The following is a 17,071-nucleotide window of genomic DNA, read 5'->3' on the forward strand; positions in this document are numbered from 1 at the left end:
CATATGCCCAGCTGTGGGAATAAGGGGTAGGAGGCAATGGCAGAATCAAAGCCAGAGGACCCCAAGCCCAAGGGAGACTCAGAATGAAGGGCCGCCCCAACTAAGTCCCTCACTGCAGCTCTGCTTTCATAAAGCCTTGCTTTATATAGTTAGGTAAATAAGGGAGGCTGCATCCTTATGAGTATCTAGGGTACTTACTTACTTCTCCAGCATAAAATTTCCCCCGGGAAATGCCCCATGGGCTTCTGACATGATCCAGCCCCTTCTTTATTCCCATTCCTGTGGTTCTTCCTCTATTCCTCATCAGAGGTCTCCCTATTTGGGGCTGGGAGTCAACTACCTCAACCAGGTGAACTTGACCCATCCTGGGCTGTGGCCTGGCATCGTTATTATTATATGCACGGAGGTGTGTGTCTTCCTGTGTCTGTGTGTCCAGTCCAGCAGTTCTACCTTCCTCTCCAGGCAGATTTCTTGACACTTCCTGTTGGCACCACTCCTGCCTTAAACAGCAGCAACAACCAACAGTTATATTGTACTTCCTATGTTCCGGGCACCGTTCTAAGTGCTTTACCCGTGATAATTATTTATCTTCACCTGACCCTATAATGTAGATAGTACTATTTATTGCTATTTTAGAGATGAGGAAATCAAGGCACAGAGAGGTTAAGTAGCTGCCCCAAGATCACACAGCTAGTAAATAACAGAGGCAGGTTCAAACCCAGGCAGTCTGACTTCAAAGTCTATGTTTTACCTCCAAGATCCACAGCACCCTGAATATAGAAAGCCAGCAACCCTCAGAGGTGCAGTCCCACCCTCCAAATTCCTGCCTCATCATGGGGCAAATTGGTGAAGTAGTCTAGCCACAAGCAGTGAGGGTAGGAGCAACCCTTATGGACACTCTGAGGCACAGCTTCTAAGAGCGAGCCTGAGCGGAGCAGCCCTGGGAAATCCCCGAACAGACACACCAGCCCCGGCAAGTCAGCAAACTTGGAGGCTGCGGACTTGGCATTGGGCTACCTCTTACCCCCACGGTGCACACGGTGACAAGCTCTGCAAATAGCGTCCAGAGCCACGGGACTAAAGAAGAATCCTCATGTGTGCACAGCTTGGAAAGGACACACACGCAGAGCACAGTCATCCATAGGAGCACCATCTTTAAATAGAAAAGATAGCCTGAAATACACCCTGAGCTCACGTGCGCGCACTCTCTCTCTCCCTCTCTCTCCCTCTCTCTCTCCTCTCTCTCCTCTCTCTCTCTCTCTCCCTCTCTCTCCCTCTCTCTCTTCTCTCTCTCTCTCTCCAACACACACACGGCCAGGGCCAGCAGGTTGACTAAACAAATGCCTTAGCTGTACTGGTGGCAAGGGAAGGAATTCTAGTGCCCTGGCAGCTCCTAACTTTCAGTTCCTATTTAAAATATCTGAATTGGGAGCATCGACAAGCTCCCAAATTAGCTTTTTAAATAGAAGCTGAGAGTTAAAGGAAAAGCGGCCGTGTCATAGGGGAAAAGCAATTGAGAATCCTGGCCAGGCCAGGCCAGAGGCAGAGAGGGGAAAGGCGAGGCCAGGCAGTGCTGGAAAGATGCAATGGAGGGCAGGGAGCCCATGGGAGGGCAGTATCTCCAGGCAGTGGTTCCTTCAGCCGCCAGAGTCAAGGGGCCTCCCTTCTGCCCATCACTTGCTCTCTCTCTTATTTTCCAGGTCACCTGGTTGTGAGAAGAGATGGTCAATAAAAACCACACTGGTCTAGACTAGAAATTTAAGTCTTTCATATTTTCCTTCTAGATCTTCTCAACAGAAAGGAGAGTATAGTCTATAGCTACTTTACTTAAATAATGAGATGTGAGCCTGGGAGGAATGGGGCCAGGTGTGTGTGTTGGGGGAGGGGGAGGGGGGGGATTTGGAATCAATGCCCTGTCTTCAAACAGGGCTGACCAGGCACAGGAGAGAGCACAATTGTCCCGTAAGTATACCTCTCTGGAGGAGGACGATGCCCCCAATCTAACTGTTCCTGGAAACCTCCAAGCTTTGGGGCAGACTCAGCCCTTGAGCTACCAGCAAGATGCAAAACAAAGATGGGAATGCACAAGAGTTCAAACCTGGGCAGAAATAAAGTACCGGGTTTTAACTCTCCCAATTTGGACATGGGGGTGGAGGGCTGAAGGAAACTGCCCTTCCGTGGACCTGCCCACCCAGAGTCTGGGGAACTCCCAGGGGTCAGAGCAGTAGTGAGAAAATTAGCTCTTCCCCGAGGGATGGGAGGAGGGAGGTGGGAGCAGTGCCAAGGCCTTCCCTGAATTCTTCCCCTGTCTGCCAGGGAGCGGCACTGTTGTTAATCATTATTACTGTATGCAAATCAGTATGCAAATCCCACACCTCTCCGGGACTCCTGGCAAATGCTAATAGAGCCCACGCCCAGCTCTTGAAGGGCCAGTGTACACCTTTTAGAACGACAAGCTGAAGGGGGTTTTGGGGAGAGTGGGTGAATGAGGGGCTCCGAGTCGCCAGGGGCCCACTGGGGATCAGGCCACAGTGACTCACCCCCACCCCTTAATCTAGAAAAGGGCCAAGGGTTCTCACAAGCCAGAAGCCCCGTTTGGACTCGGAGATGTTCTTTCCCAGCCCCCTTCAAGAACACCCTCCCCTTCACCGCACACTTTGCTTTTCCCTCGGTCTCTGTCTTACACCCAGAACTGTGGTCGCTCAAGCCCTGCGTTCCGGTCCCTGCTGAGGCACAGAGCCGCCTCGCCTCCGGAGCGCCAGGCGATTCCGGGTACCCAGGCCGAGATCTCTGGATTCCGGGCACAGGGAAAGCTGGAGCCACGTGGATTGGCAAGGTTCGCGGGGACTGAACCCTCTGCGCACATTGGCAGAGAGTGTAGGAGTCTGGGCCGTATACCACTCTCTCCGGATGCTCCAGGGCTCCATCCACCCGGTCCTCTGGGCACGTGCCGACTGCCGGCTCCCCATCCTGGGCCAAGGCATCGGGCAGTGGGAATCCATGGGTTTCGGAGAGGGACCGAGGGACCGGGCGGACTTGGGTTGAGAGTTCACGCTCCCAAGACCAGACTTTTGGGTCTGGGTACTGAGTTCACGTGGAAGGATAAGAGGGCAAATCCCTACCTTCGGGTCGTGCCCCTAGCGCTCTGGAAGGAAAGCGGCTCTTACATGGGGCAAGGGCATTGTGTGTCCCCCCGAGACCTCTCCAGCCCCGGCCACGGAGCTCAGAGCCGCGGCGAGCCACGAAGCTTGCGCGGTGTCGGGCTCCACCTCCCCAGGTGGCAGGGCTCGGCCGCAAGCAAGTGCTGGTGTCTCGTGGACAGTCGGTGAGAGACACCCAGCTGGGTCCACACACACCCCACGCGCGCACACACTGGAGCTCCCTTCCACCTCTCCCCGGGTCCCCAGCACACACGCCCCCGAGCTCACACTCACGCCTACTCCCCGCTCCGCCCCCACCCCCAGGCCGCGCTCACCTTGCCACGCTCACCCCCGGCCCACCCTCGCGGGCACACGCGCTCACACCCGCGTCGGCACACTCCACCACCTCCAGGCACACCCTAGGATTCCTCCACTGGCCTGGGGAGACGCACCAGGCTCTGCCTCGTCTCCCTGCCCCCCACCCTCGCTCACGCGCGCGCCCCTCTACACACACACACACACACACACACACACACACACACACACACCCTCTCACGGGGAGTCACTCCCCCTAGCACGCCCTCGCCCTGGGCACCCTCCCGCGGCGAGCCTCCGGGTCCTCATCTCTCCCTTCGCTGCCTGGCGGCCCCGAGCTCTCGAGCTCGGCCTGGAGCCGCTCGGCCGCCGGGAATCGGTAGGGAGACGAGGGCGCAGCCTCGCCGCCTCCCCCGGACTCTCCTCTCCGCCCCGCCCGCGCCGCGCCCCCACCACCTCCCCCTTCGGGAGAGGGACCTCGCCAGGCAGCCGGTGGCCCGCCGGGCTCCTCTCCGCGCGGCGCCAGCAGCGGCGGGGGCAGGGCGCGAGCGAGGGAGCCCGCGAGCCCGCGAGCCCGAGAGCGGAGCGGCGAGGCGGGGAGGGAACGCGCTGCCGAGCCGGGGCTGGAGCGGCGGCGGCGGCGGAGGGAGGGCCCCACGGACAGACAGACGCACGAACGGACCGAGCCAGGGAGGGAGCGAGAGAGACTTCGCCGGCGAGGAGGAGCGGCGCGAGCCGCGGCTGCTGGGCGCTTCCCCGCGCTGCTGGGTGCTCGGCGCCTCCGCGGCCCCCGGCTCCCGGCCTCAGCTTCCTCGCGCGCGCGAGGCGCGGGGTGCGGGGCCCGGGGCTCGCTTCGCCGAAGGTAAGAGGGAAGCGACCGAGCCTTCAGGAGCCAGGAAGTGCGAGGAGCGCTGCTCCCACGCCTGTTGCTCCGGCTGCCCACGCGGCACCCTCCCACTCCTGCACCCGGGTGGGTGGGCGCTGGGGCGCCGGAAGGATTGGGGGTGGGGCTGGCGCCGTGGGGGAGCAGGCAGCCGGCCCGGGGGCGTCGGTTCCCTTGGGCTGCGGAGCCACCTCCGGGGCAGCTAGGCGCTGTGAGGTTTGGAGGTGGGGTTGTGAACCTCTGCCCTCCTTCCATTGGCCTGCCTTCCCTCGGGGGTGCCAGAGGCAGCGCCACTGGATCCGGCGGCAGGTGGCGACGGATCGCTCTGTCCCCCGCTCCTTGTGAGGGGAGAAGGAGAGAAATGGCTGAGGGTGGAAGCAGGGAGCAGTTTGGGGCGCTTCAGAAAGTTCTCCAGCCGGGCGATCCGGCGGTGTGCCTACCAGAGGCTGGGGGCTCGCACATCTGGTCCTGTCCGACGCCGCTTCCACCCTGCGAGCTCGGGGAAGATCTCTGAGTGACACCGTGGGCCAACGCGGCCCGGGGGAGGCCGTTCCGAAAGACTCACTTTGCGAGATGTTTACACTGGGGATGAGGCGCTGAAGGGACTGGGCAGAGAAGTTACCTGGAATCAACTAAATTCCTGCACTTGCTTAGTGTTGACATTTGAATCGAGTCCAAGATGTTCTGCTTTTATCCTGGGCAGCCGTGATATGTCAGCAACAGGCTGAGGTTCCGGACCTGGAATCTGATAGCCAAGAGAAGGCTCGGTTGTATTTCTTAGGAGAGGGTGCCTGAACTTTCTCGCGATCCTAGGTACAATGCGATCTATTTAAGACCTGGTTGCTATGTGGTGCATGGTGTATTTTGCATGAATGTACAGTGATGGTTAGGTTTGCGCTTTTTTGTACCATTACTTCAAGGGAACCTGGATATTTAATGTCTGTAGAAAGGGAGCCTGGGCCAGCACGAATTCAGTGCAAAACATGTGTATCTTTCCCCATGTGGACATGTTGGCACAGGGGTGGGAATAGATGTGTTTATTTTTCCTTGTCTCTACTTGAATGCAATAAAATGCAAGTACACAAGGGACCCCCAGAGGAAGAAAGATTAGTGGCTTGTTCCCTTTCACTGTTGAAGAGGCTGGAGGAAAAATCAAGAGTTCAGGAAAGTGCCCTGGCCAGCCTAGGAGCGGCAGTGCCAGAGAAGAGGAGCTCTGTGTGTATCCGAGGCCTGTACCCCAAGATCCCCAGCTTGGAACCCTGTCAGTTTCATGCCTGCTTATGCAAACCCTGTGGGCACAGGAGAATGCCCCCTGAGTTGTCAGGACCTTCTCCTCCCCCAGACTGGCCCTATTCTGGACTGAGCGATGTGTCGTAAAATTGTGGAAAGTAAAAGTTTCCAGAGCCTCTCCACACCCAGCTCTCTGCCGAGGTCACTGAAGGGCAGACCTTGGTGACATGACATTTTTGTTGCCTTGTGCCTGTGCTCAGGTTAGGTGTCGATCCCCAGGACAGGCTGCCTGGTCACTTTGCCCACGTTTGGCCCTCTACCTCCTCCAGAGAAGTTGGTTAACAGGGCTGCCTTTTTACAGCAGGCGAATATGTTTCCCTTTTCCAGGATTTTTTTTTTTTTTTTTTTTTTTTTTGCCTGTGTCATTTCAGCACTCACCTGTTTTAAATGTCTCTTCCCCATCCTCCCCCCACCTCCATCTTTCCCACTGTCAAACCCTTCTGCCAAAAACAAAAATAGCTTCAGATTTTTCATTTGTAAGGCGTCCACGTCCTAGTAAAACCTTGGCATTTGAGGCCTGTGCAGTGCCATTGGCTGGAAATGGGGCCGCACTGTTGTGCCTGTTGCAGGAATTCATACCCAGGTCGGCTCCAGTAAGTGTTGGTGCCCATCAGGGGGTGAGCGCTGTGGTGATGGCCTTGGAGAAGCCCTGCTTGAGCCGGGTCATGCCAACAGGGTTTGTGTGGAGGGTATGGCTGGTATGGCCGTAGGCATGGTATCTGGTGGGGACACTTTTCCTCCCCTTCAAAACTCACACACACACACACACACACACACACACACACACATACACACTCACACAGAAAGTAGCAATGGGGTAATTCCTCCCTTTTTGGTACCTTTTACCAGGGGAACAGGGCTCGAAGCTCTGGAGACAGCCTAGCTCTTGCCTGGCCTTCTTTTGGAAGATTGTCCTGGATTAATGCATGGCGTCAAAGTTTGGCCTTGGGACCAGAGGCTTTTATGATAGATAGAGAGGGACTGTTCTTCCTACCCCAGCTCTCAATTATTCATCTGAGAGCAGTTGGTAAAATACCCAGGGCCCTTGGAGAAGAGGAGATTGGCATGGGGTGGAGAGCGTAAGGTGATGGGGCTCAGCTTGGTAGAGGAAGGTGGCAGGCAGTGAGGTTTGGGAGTCAGGGTGAAACAGGACTGGGCACCACCCTCTCAGGGTGTACAGCTGCATATCTGGCCCAAGCAGGGTGCTGCAGGGTACCTCTGGGCTCAGTGGTCTCTTACTCTTTGCCACTGGAACCCCTCAAGTTCCTGCCTTTCTGAGCTCCATTCTGGGATAAAGCGGGAATGTTAATAGTCAGAGGTCCAGGGCCCAGGGTCTGGAGCCTGGCCCTCTTTACCCTCCAGAGGGGTGGCCAGGGGTTCTGTGGATGAACTGGGCCTTTGATTGCCTTGAGTTCTAAGCAATGCAGGTTGTGTGCCCTTTTCTGGGCACTAGCCTCATCAGGCATTCCCAGAACTGCCCTCTAAAAGGAGACTCAGACTAACTCTGTCCCCACAGCAACAAACCCAGATGCTCTACTCCCTGCTTTGCAGGGGCGACTGCCATGGAGAGGTCTCAGCGAGACCTGAGCTACAGGCTTGATGTCCTGGATCCAGTAGAATCCAGGATTATTTGAGCTAAAGATCTCCTTGTCACTTTCTTGTCCAGTTATCTCATTTGACAGATGAGGGTTGTGAGGCCCGGAGGGTAATGGTGGCTCGCTTCCACAAGTTCAGGAGAGAATTGGAACTGGAGTGCGGGGCATCAAGATCCATGCTTTCTGCTGCCTGGGGACAGGGTGAGGGGAGTATACATCCTGCTGTCTTCCATGGGGACATCAGTATCTGACGATACCTAGGTCAAGAAAGCCATGTGGCAGTGAGCTGATCGGTGGCCTATTGGAGAATCGTCAACTCCCATATACATGGAGCACAGTCACCTTGAAGGAGTCTCAGCTCCTTTTCTGAAACTTGTCAGCATAAATGCCCCGTCATAGGATTTTTGTGGGATTAATTAACTGTTGCTGTAAAAGTGCTTAAACCAGTGCCCACTGCACGGTCAGTGATCAGTAAATGTTGGCTAAATCTGAATTGGAATTCTCTTGTCACCAATGTTTAAATTGTAGGCTAGCTTCCCAAACTTCCCTTGCTCCTTAGAAAAGCTAGCTAAGTGTGTGCTTAGGGACTACAAATTCTCCCAGTAACCTTAAGGAAGTACAGGGAGCTATAAGGGTAAATTTCTTGAAGAAAGATATAAAATGCACAGGATGTGTTCCCAAGTCTTCTATCAGCAGCATCAGTGGCATGCGGATTACTCACTGCCGTGGATGAATGATCCCCCTGTTCTTTCCTCAGTTCCCGTAATCAAGAACTCATCAGGCCTGCGCTGTTTTACTCTTCTCTGAGTGGTGACATTTAGAGGAATGTCATTGTCATTCCTGATGCCTACTGTGACACCTGAATCAACCTCCCTTTATGAGGAAGCAGAGGGACCTGTGAATATGCTCCTTAGCACGAAGAGGGGGAAACTGAGGCAGAGATTGGCTCCTTGGGAAAACTCCACTGAGAGCCACAGGAAGTCAGAGGCACTTAAATTGGGTTCATTTTATTCAGATCTATCTTCAGAGTTTACTGAGTGTTTGCAGAGAGAATGCCCACCCTTGAAAACCCCTGACAGGCACGGCATGGAGTAAAATCGATGGACTGCAAACGACATCTATATAATCTGGGTTCCCACCTACCATCAGTAGGTTGAGCACCGACTACACTGCCTCCTGAGTTGTCCTGTAAATGTTGAGGCATCATGGCCTTTACCCTTAAGGAGCTTAGTGTGGGATGGGGAAAGCAGGGAAGAGACATGGCTATACCCTCGAACTCCACGTTGAAACTGCCTGGGTTTAAATCTCTCTGCCTATTTATTACATCCTTTAGCCAGTTATACCTCCTCATACTTCATCTTCCTCACCTGCAAAATGGGGACGACAGTGGTGTCTGCCCCCTAGGGCTGTTGGTGGGGTGGATTGAGGTGGTCCATGTAAGCATGCAGTACTGTGCTGGCTGGCAGTCTGCCCTCAGTAAACATCAGCTACTGTTCTTCTTACAGGAAGACCTTGAGAAGCAGTGTAGCACAGCACCTCAGGGCATGTGGTGTGGGGTCAGACTGCCTGGGGTGGGATCCCCATTCTGCCCCTTTCCAGCTGGCAGACTGCTGAATTTCAGGCTTCTTCCTGGGGTTGCGGTGAGGATTACATGAGATGATCCACAGGAGACAGTGCAGTGCCTGGCATAGAGTCAGTGCTCAATTATTGTTGGCCATGATGATTAATAAGACACTCAGAGAGTGTCTGTAATCCAGGCGAGAGGGTGATAGGTGCTAGGGAAGAGGGGCAAACAAAGTGCCGAGAGCCCAAAGGAGGAGAGAATTTCAGAGTGGGGAGAGGAAGGCGCATCACAGAGAGAGTGAGGCACACGTGGTATTCTAACAGGAGGGCTGGGTGAAGGGGAAGGATATTCCCAACAGAAAGGAAGAGTGCCCACAGACAGAACGCACAAGGGCTGCGCATGAGCCCGTCTGTGGTCTAGGATGGGTGCGTGGGACATGGGGCTGGAATGATAAACCAGGATCCGTTTATGGAAATGCCAGAATGCCGCCAAAGAGTTCGGACTTGATTTTGTAGGCTGTGGGGAAATCTTGCTTAGGGAGATTACCCTGAGAAGAATGAATTTACTGGGAACAGGAGAAACAGGGTCGGGGAGGGGGGGAGATGAGAGACAAGCAGGCCAGTGGGAAGGAGGCCTGAAGGAAGTGAGGCCTTAATGAGGCCAGTAGAGCTCCTGTCTTATTATTTGGCACCTCTTTGGGTGGAGCAGTGAAGAAGATGGCCAAGGCGACAGGCCCGGGGTTAGGAATGCTGTGAACAAAAGGTGGAGAGCAGCTTTTTTGCAGGGAGGTAGACTCAGCTGACACCTGTCCAGTTTCAGAGGCATCCAGGTGGGAAAGTCCGTGGTGGCTCAGGAATGAGAGGGGGTAGAGATCTGGAAAACCTAGAAGAGTTGGGAGCCAGGAGAAGCAAGCAGAGTTACAAGGAAAGATGAAGATCAAATCCCATTACAAGACTCACCCTCTGCCTCATTTCTTTAAACCAGCTGAATTCCAGAGGGTCCAAATAATTCTGAGTCTGGATTGGTTCTGTGTGATCAGTTTAGGATTTGAGAAAATGAGTGTCAACCCCAAACAACTTCCTGTTGCTGTTACGCGTGTTTCTGTGTCACCACATGTCTCCCCACAGATGGTATACATTTGGGATTGCAGAGTCATTTCACTATCATCTTTAAAAAGCCAGATTTGGGAAGGTAAATCTGTTTCCCAAAGCCAAATATAATTCTCCGCGCCACTGTTCCCTCCATCCACGCAGGTGATGGGGAAGTGTGTACTCAGCGTGGCTCAGAGAGCAGTGAGTGAAGGGCCGAGGTGGCCCAGCCCTGGGGGAATCTCTGAGGGTGGAGAGAGGCCAGGTGAAAGAGGCTGGCTTGGGAAAGAGTATTGTTATATAACCCGAGGGAGTTATGGATGGTGGGCAGATGGAGACGGGAGGCGAGGAGTCTGGAGATGGCAATAAGCGTGGATCAGCTTCCTCTGGGAGGGAGAGGGACAATGCATGGAAGGCAGGTGAACCAAGAATCCAAGAGTCCTTTGCCAGGTGGGGGAGGAACCCCGGCTCCACAGCTTCTGCCACATCTTTCTATTATGGCTCTGAGGGCGTGATTAGACACGAGGTTGCTGGATGTCCCAGAGTAGCCCTCCACCAGAGTCAGCCTTCTCCATGGGACTCGGGGAAAGAACTCCACCAGATCCTGGGTCTACTGTGGTCACCTGCCATCTCAGAGAATTGTCCAGACCTGGGCAGCCCCAGCCTCCTCACCCATGAAGAGTGGAAAGAATGTGTTTACCTGATCTCCCTCATCCACATGCCATTCCTGATTACCCTAGTGGGTGAAGAGAGAAATAAAAATTAGCATGTTTATCCCACTTTTAAATTAATTTAATGAGAACTCATTTACCCTCTCCCAATTTAAATTCGTAATAATGCCATAACCTTTCGGAGCTGATTATTACCCACGTCTTTCCAGATCTTTCTGCTAAAGACGCTTTCCCTCCAAATGCTCCTGAGCCCTCTTGGAACTTGACAGTTTGTCAGGCAGTCAACAAATTCTGGTGATCCCACACTGCTGCACGGCCCGGTGGGTGCTAGGTGCTCTCCCGGCGAAGGGAGGGGAAAGAATCAAGTCCCCTCTCTCTGGTGGTGACTTCAGTTCCATTAATTTGCCTTCCAGACTTTTGCTCTTTCACTTACCGATGACCCTTCCATGTGTCCCATTTCCCACCGGGGGGCCAATCAGGGACTCACTGGTTCTCCGCTCTCTCTTCCTGTCTCCAGGGGTCGCTGAACTAACTCTCAAGCTGGTGTGTGGGGTGGCGGAGCAGTGGCCGCCCAAGAGCTGGAGTCACCATGGCGGCCGGAGTCGCAGCCTGGCTGCCTTTTGCGCGGGCTGCGGCCATTGGGTGGATGCCGGTGGCCAACTGCCCCATGCCCCTCGCCCCCGCAGACAAGAACAAGCGGCAGGATGAACTGATCGTCCTCAACGTGAGCGGGCGGAGGTTCCAGACGTGGCGGACCACGCTGGAGCGCTACCCAGACACACTGCTGGGCAGCACGGAGAAGGAGTTCTTCTTCAACGAGGACACCAAGGAGTACTTCTTCGACCGGGACCCAGAAGTGTTCCGCTGCGTCCTCAACTTCTACCGCACAGGCAAGCTGCACTACCCGCGCTACGAGTGCATCTCCGCCTACGACGACGAGCTGGCTTTCTATGGCATCCTGCCCGAGATCATTGGCGACTGCTGTTACGAGGAGTACAAGGACCGCAAGAGGGAGAACGCCGAGAGGCTCATGGACGACAACGACTCGGAGAACAACCAGGAGTCCATGCCCTCCCTCAGCTTCCGCCAGACCATGTGGCGGGCCTTCGAGAACCCGCACACCAGCACGCTGGCCTTGGTCTTCTACTACGTGACTGGCTTCTTCATTGCCGTCTCGGTCATCACCAACGTGGTGGAGACGGTGCCGTGTGGCACGGTGCCGGGGAGCAAGGAGCTGCCGTGTGGCGAGCGCTACTCGGTGGCCTTCTTTTGTCTGGACACCGCCTGCGTCATGATCTTCACGGTGGAGTACCTCCTCCGGCTGTTCGCGGCGCCCAGCCGCTACCGCTTCATCCGCAGCGTGATGAGTATCATCGACGTGGTGGCCATCATGCCCTACTACATCGGCCTGGTAATGACCAACAATGAGGACGTGTCGGGCGCCTTCGTCACGCTTCGGGTCTTCCGCGTCTTCAGGATCTTCAAGTTCTCCCGCCACTCCCAGGGCTTGCGGATCCTGGGCTACACCCTGAAGAGCTGTGCCTCTGAGCTCGGCTTCCTCCTCTTCTCCCTCACCATGGCCATCATCATCTTTGCCACTGTGATGTTTTATGCCGAGAAGGGCTCCTCCGCCAGCAAGTTCACGAGCATCCCGGCCTCTTTTTGGTACACCATCGTCACCATGACCACACTGGGGTAAGTCCTGCTCTGTTGGACTGGAGAAGGGCGGAGGTTGGATTGACGATGACGCTTTGGATGGTATCAGGATTGGGTAGAGGAGGATGGAGTCGCTTCTCCAAGTTGTAGGAGCAAGGGAAGCCCCTCATCAGAAGAGGAAGGCACATGAATGATTTGCTTGGGGAGGACAGAAGTCTCGGAATTGAGTTTTCTTTTGGGGGGGGGCATGTATTTTACAAAACACGGAAAATTAAATCACCATTTATTTTTTTCAGCCATGCCTTCTGTGTATGTGTGTGTGGTGAGGGAGAGGTGAGTGGTGATTGCTGCATGCTTATATGCATCTGTGCTTGCAAGGGCTGCCTTGAGGAGAAAAACGGCGTAGCAGGAAGGAAGAAGACAGTGAGAAGTTCAGCGAGTGTTGTCAGGAGGGTACAGATTTCCATTAACAGAAGACACCTAGAACACTCTTTTTGGATCCTTCCTGCATTTCTCCTTTGTCATGTATTTGCAGGCTGTTTTCTCTTTTGCCTTACTTTTCTTCTCTGTTGCCACAGATGCTCAAGGGTTCAGTAGCTCTAAACAGACTTTCTCTAAGGGACTCTGAACTTGGGTTTTCTGCAAAGTGGGGCACCTGATTTGTTTTTTCTCACTGAAGGAACAGCAGTCTTGCTTTCTCAGCCTGACTCTGTGATGGAATGATGCGGCCTTCCTGGGTGATTGTGAGATGTTCTGAATGGATCATGTGGTCAGACACAGTGGCAGCAATATCATCAGAGGGAGGGAGAGGCGCTCAGCGAGGTCACAGGTGACTCTGTCTCTTCCATCTCCCCGAGGTCCCCTCTGCAGCTGAGGTCACCAAAATGTATTTGCGGTACTGGGATGTGAAGATTTCCATCAGAGGATGGAGGGTGAGGAAGCAGATTACAATCCTCACCCTAACAGGATTAGGGCCAATGAAGGCAGCTTTACGGAGACGTGTATTTCTTAGGGGTTGCTGCTTCAGCCATTGCAACTCGTTGAGGCTAATGCAGAATCCCTTCACGATTCATATGCTGGGTCTATATTTGCTTAGGCCAGGAAGCATTATATTGCTGATGGAGAATTCATGAAGCTTTTTATTTGGTGTTTGACAATTCGGTTCGTGGCGTTCTGGTGATTCGATTTTTTTTTTTTCCTGGCTGAAACCCTGTGACACTGGTATCGGTTTTTCCATAGCGCCGCATGTGCTTATTGGGAATGACTGAGCAGGTGATGGGACCTTTTAAAATGATTACATTTGTCATTCTGCCACATGGGAGGGAGTAGCAAGGGGGAGGGCGAGGGGTGTCACTGTCCACGATGGGGGCATTCCATTCACCTCTGTCCATCTGACAGAGTCCACCCTGCCCCTTCCTCCCTTTCCAACACACACGCAGCCTCCAAATAGCTGCTCCCACCCAGATGGGCAAGAAAGTCTGGTCCTTTGACCTTGCCTCTCTTGGCTCAGCGGGTGGATGTGGCTTCCTGGCACAGTGGAATATTTAGGGATTAAAATGGGCTGGAGAACTGGCCACGTGTCATGGAGAAGGAAGCACATTTGCTGCTTCTGTGCTAACCTGACCATCCCTTCGCTTTCCTGAAAGGGACCGCTCCCACAGCCAGGACCTCCATGGCTGCGCTCTGACATGGCTCTGACTGTCCAGTGCCCTCAAGTGCCCCTTGGTAGGACTCATGACACCAGAGTGATGCCTCAGGACCACCATGGGGAGAAAACAGGACAGACGGATGGGTGTCAGAGTTACAGTGGGACCGTTTCAGAGGAGATCAGTGGAAACTTCAGGGACCACCTGCCCGTTACTTTTTATTCGTATAACAGCCTATGTGTGTCTACTATGTTTCAGCAGTGTGCTGAGCACTTTGCACATGTTATCTCTTCAAGTCTTCGCAATAGCCTTGCAGGGTAGGAAAAATTCTATACAACTCTGAAGATGCAGCAGCCGAGGCTCAGAGAGGTTAAGTGAATACCTGTAGTCACATAGCTGCTAAGGGGCAGTGCTGCTTTGCAAATACCAGTCTGGCTGTCTCCAGGACCCTTTCTCTTCTCATTCCCCCCTCTACTTGTTTCCGTACCATCAGGACCCGTAGGTGGAAATCAGCCCTTCAGAGTTATTTTTTTTATTATGGCCTCAGGGTGTCATAGTCTATTCTAGTCATATCACTATTGAAGAAAGAAAGCATCAGTGCAGTGAGTACTACAGACACCTCACTAGGCACACAGGGAATTTATAAATAAAACATTTCCTTCTGGCCAGTTTAAGTTCTGCCTTGGAAGTTAATGGCTGCTTTCATGGCAAAATCCAGTGTTTTACTGTCATTGGGGAGACCAGTGATTTCCTTTAGCCTTCACTCTGTAGAATCAAGGTCGAGTCCAGTGTCAGGGGGTGGACAGTCATGGCTTCACATTTATTTTTGGGAATGCGGGAGCGGCAAAGCAAGAAGACTCTGCCAGAGAGTGAGACAAAGAGGAAGGGCAGGATACCTGCGTGGGAAGGAGCATGCTCCCCCTGACTGTGAGCACTGTGGACTCCTCACCCTTCCCTTCCCCGTGCATCAAGACGTCTAGCCTCGGCGAGGGAAGACTCACGGGCAAGAACAAGAAAAGAAGCCTTTTAGTTACATCTTCCTTAACCTCAGTTAAGTAACGGGAAAGCAGGCTTTTTCTTCCCTTCCACCCTGGCTGGTGTCGCCCAATGCTGGATTGGGCTGCTTTGACTTTGACCTGAGTTGGCAGTGGGAACCATCACCAGGCTCACTGCTCGGCTATACACAGCCGGTGTTTGGCAAAAAACACTTTTAAATGGATGGGGCAATGCGAATGGGGCTCCTTTTCCATTTGCTTGGTCCTGATACGGTTCTCAGTCCCTTCCAGACCCGCCTTTCCTCTCTCTAGGGTGGACCCAAGATTTGTGTCTGCCCCAGCCCTGGCCCCAGGGAGAGAGGACGGCAACCTTCACCCGGTGTGTGGTCCCCCCTGACCGGCGTGCTCTGCTGCATTGTGTGGGTCTTCTTGCCCTTATTGGAGGTCTTACCCACCAGACCCTGGAAACCTTTCCTCTCCTTGGCTGGTTTCTGTCCTGAGCTCATTCACTGGCTAGTTGTAAGCTTGTTCGACCATTCCAGAAAGCCTGTCTTTTGCTTTCTCTTCACTGGCATTTGAGCCCCAAGTGGCTGTGCGATACCAAGGGCCAGTGTTCTGCCTCGTTCCATGTTCTGTCCAGTTGCTTCCAACAATTCCCAGCAATTCTTCCAGTCTCCAGACCGTCCCCGCCCAAGCCTTCCCTTGCTTCCTATTTCCAGTCTGGAGAGACTGTCTTGAGTTGCTTCGCAGAGCAGAGCTGACTGACTGGCCGAGCGCTGATGTGCCGAGTGAAGGAGTTCGCTCTTCCTGGCTCTGGTTGCCATCTCTGCCTGCTTTCCCAGGATCCGCTGATGAGTTTCAGGTGTCCTCCAGGGAGGGATCTCCTGGGGCCAATTATTCCCATTTATTTAATTTCTCAAAATACCTGAAGCACACAGGACAATAACAGCCCAGCTGCCACCAACGCTTGAGGATGGCTTTCCTTTGCCACCTCCTTTGCTGGTGGGAAAGCCACCTGTGCCCAGCCCAGGGTTCCCTTGTGCCCCCTTGACAGCTGAGTTCCCACATTCACCATTAAAGGATTAATTTCTGTGCTCATAATGGATGCTGTAAATAAAATAAATCCTCAATTATCTCAGTTAACAGAGGGAAGGGATAATACAGAACTCCCAATATTAAATAAGACCAGCACATCGAGTTTGGGAATGTATTATATGTCACAGACTTTTTCAAAGCAGATTTTCCCTCTTCATTTTATTTGACTTTGCTTGACATCGCCATTGGGCGGACTGCCTGGGCCAGTCCGTGGGTGAAGCTCACGTGGGGCGTGGGGAAGAGGGGAGGAAAGCTTTGTGAGCAAGCATCCGCAGGGCCACGGAGGACCAGCTCCAGGCCTGGATGGGGTGGGGCTGCTCTTGGATATCTTAGGGAGGGGGAGTTCGACCCGGGAAGGGCAGGGAACAGAGGAGCAGCGTCGCTCCTGATGAGGTGGCCTGCTGCTGCCCGGTTGGCTTGGCTATGTAATTGAGACCGGCAGCCTGTCTTCACGCCGTGTCCTGAGATGAGAGAGCTTTTGACTGTCCAAAAATCACTTTAACGAAAACAGAATCGATTTTTACTTCTTCCAAGCAAAAGCAGCCTCCAGATGATTTGCATTTCCCTTTAAAGCATAATCCCGGAAGGGTCCTGCCTGAGGTTTCCGGAGACTGGGAGCCCAGCCTTGGAGAGCAGCACAGGCACTCCACAGAATGGGGTACTTGATCAGGCTCCCCCAGTGGAGACAACCAGAGGTGTGGTTTTGTTAACCCTTCAATTCCTGAAATTCTGGCTGCACCATCATTCGCTGCCTCTGGGGGGCCCACCAACCCTCCTCCCACCTTCCAAATGCCTTGGTGTGGGACACTGGCCAAATGGTGGCCACCTTTGACGGTGGTGGGTCCCTGCCCAGGGAGATTTGATCAGAGTGCACTTACTGGGAATAAATGACCTCAGGGTCTTTTCTTGGTTTGACTTTTTTTTTTTTTAATTAATTAATTAATTTATTTATTTTTGGCTGTGTTGGGTCTTCATTTCTGTGCAAGGGCTTTCTCCAGTTGCGGAGAGCGGGGGCCACTCTTCATCGCGGTGCGCGGGCCTCTCACTGTCGCGGCCCCTCCCGTTGCGGAGCACAGGCTCCAGACGCACAGGCTCAGTAGCTGTGGCTCACGGGCCCGACCGCTCCGCGGCAT

The 17,071-nt window shown here is 53.8% G+C and overlaps 1 protein-coding gene across 3 annotated transcripts in view; it reads left to right on the forward strand.

Annotated features, from left to right (window-relative positions):
• The first annotated feature begins 3,834 nt into the window (after positions 1-3,834).
• The window catches only part of KCND3 (potassium voltage-gated channel subfamily D member 3), a 229,721-nt gene continuing 216,484 nt past the window's right edge, over positions 3,835-17,071 (forward strand). For 2 of the 3 annotated variants that reach the window (XM_082380122.1, XM_082380124.1), the window contains exons 1-2: positions 3,835-4,317; positions 11,064-12,241. In XM_082380122.1, coding sequence (XP_082236248.1) covers positions 11,136-12,241 — 1,106 coding nt within the window. In that variant the 5' untranslated portion in view covers positions 3,835-4,317; positions 11,064-11,135. Of the gene's footprint in view, positions 4,318-4,440; positions 5,152-11,063; positions 12,242-17,071 lie in introns of those variants that run through there. The other variant, XM_082380123.1, reaches the window with a different exon arrangement.

The sequence above is a fragment of the Balaenoptera borealis genome (genome assembly GCF_965194805.1).
Source record: "Balaenoptera borealis genome assembly, chromosome: 1".
Lineage (NCBI taxonomy): Eukaryota > Metazoa > Chordata > Mammalia > Artiodactyla > Balaenopteridae > Balaenoptera > Balaenoptera borealis.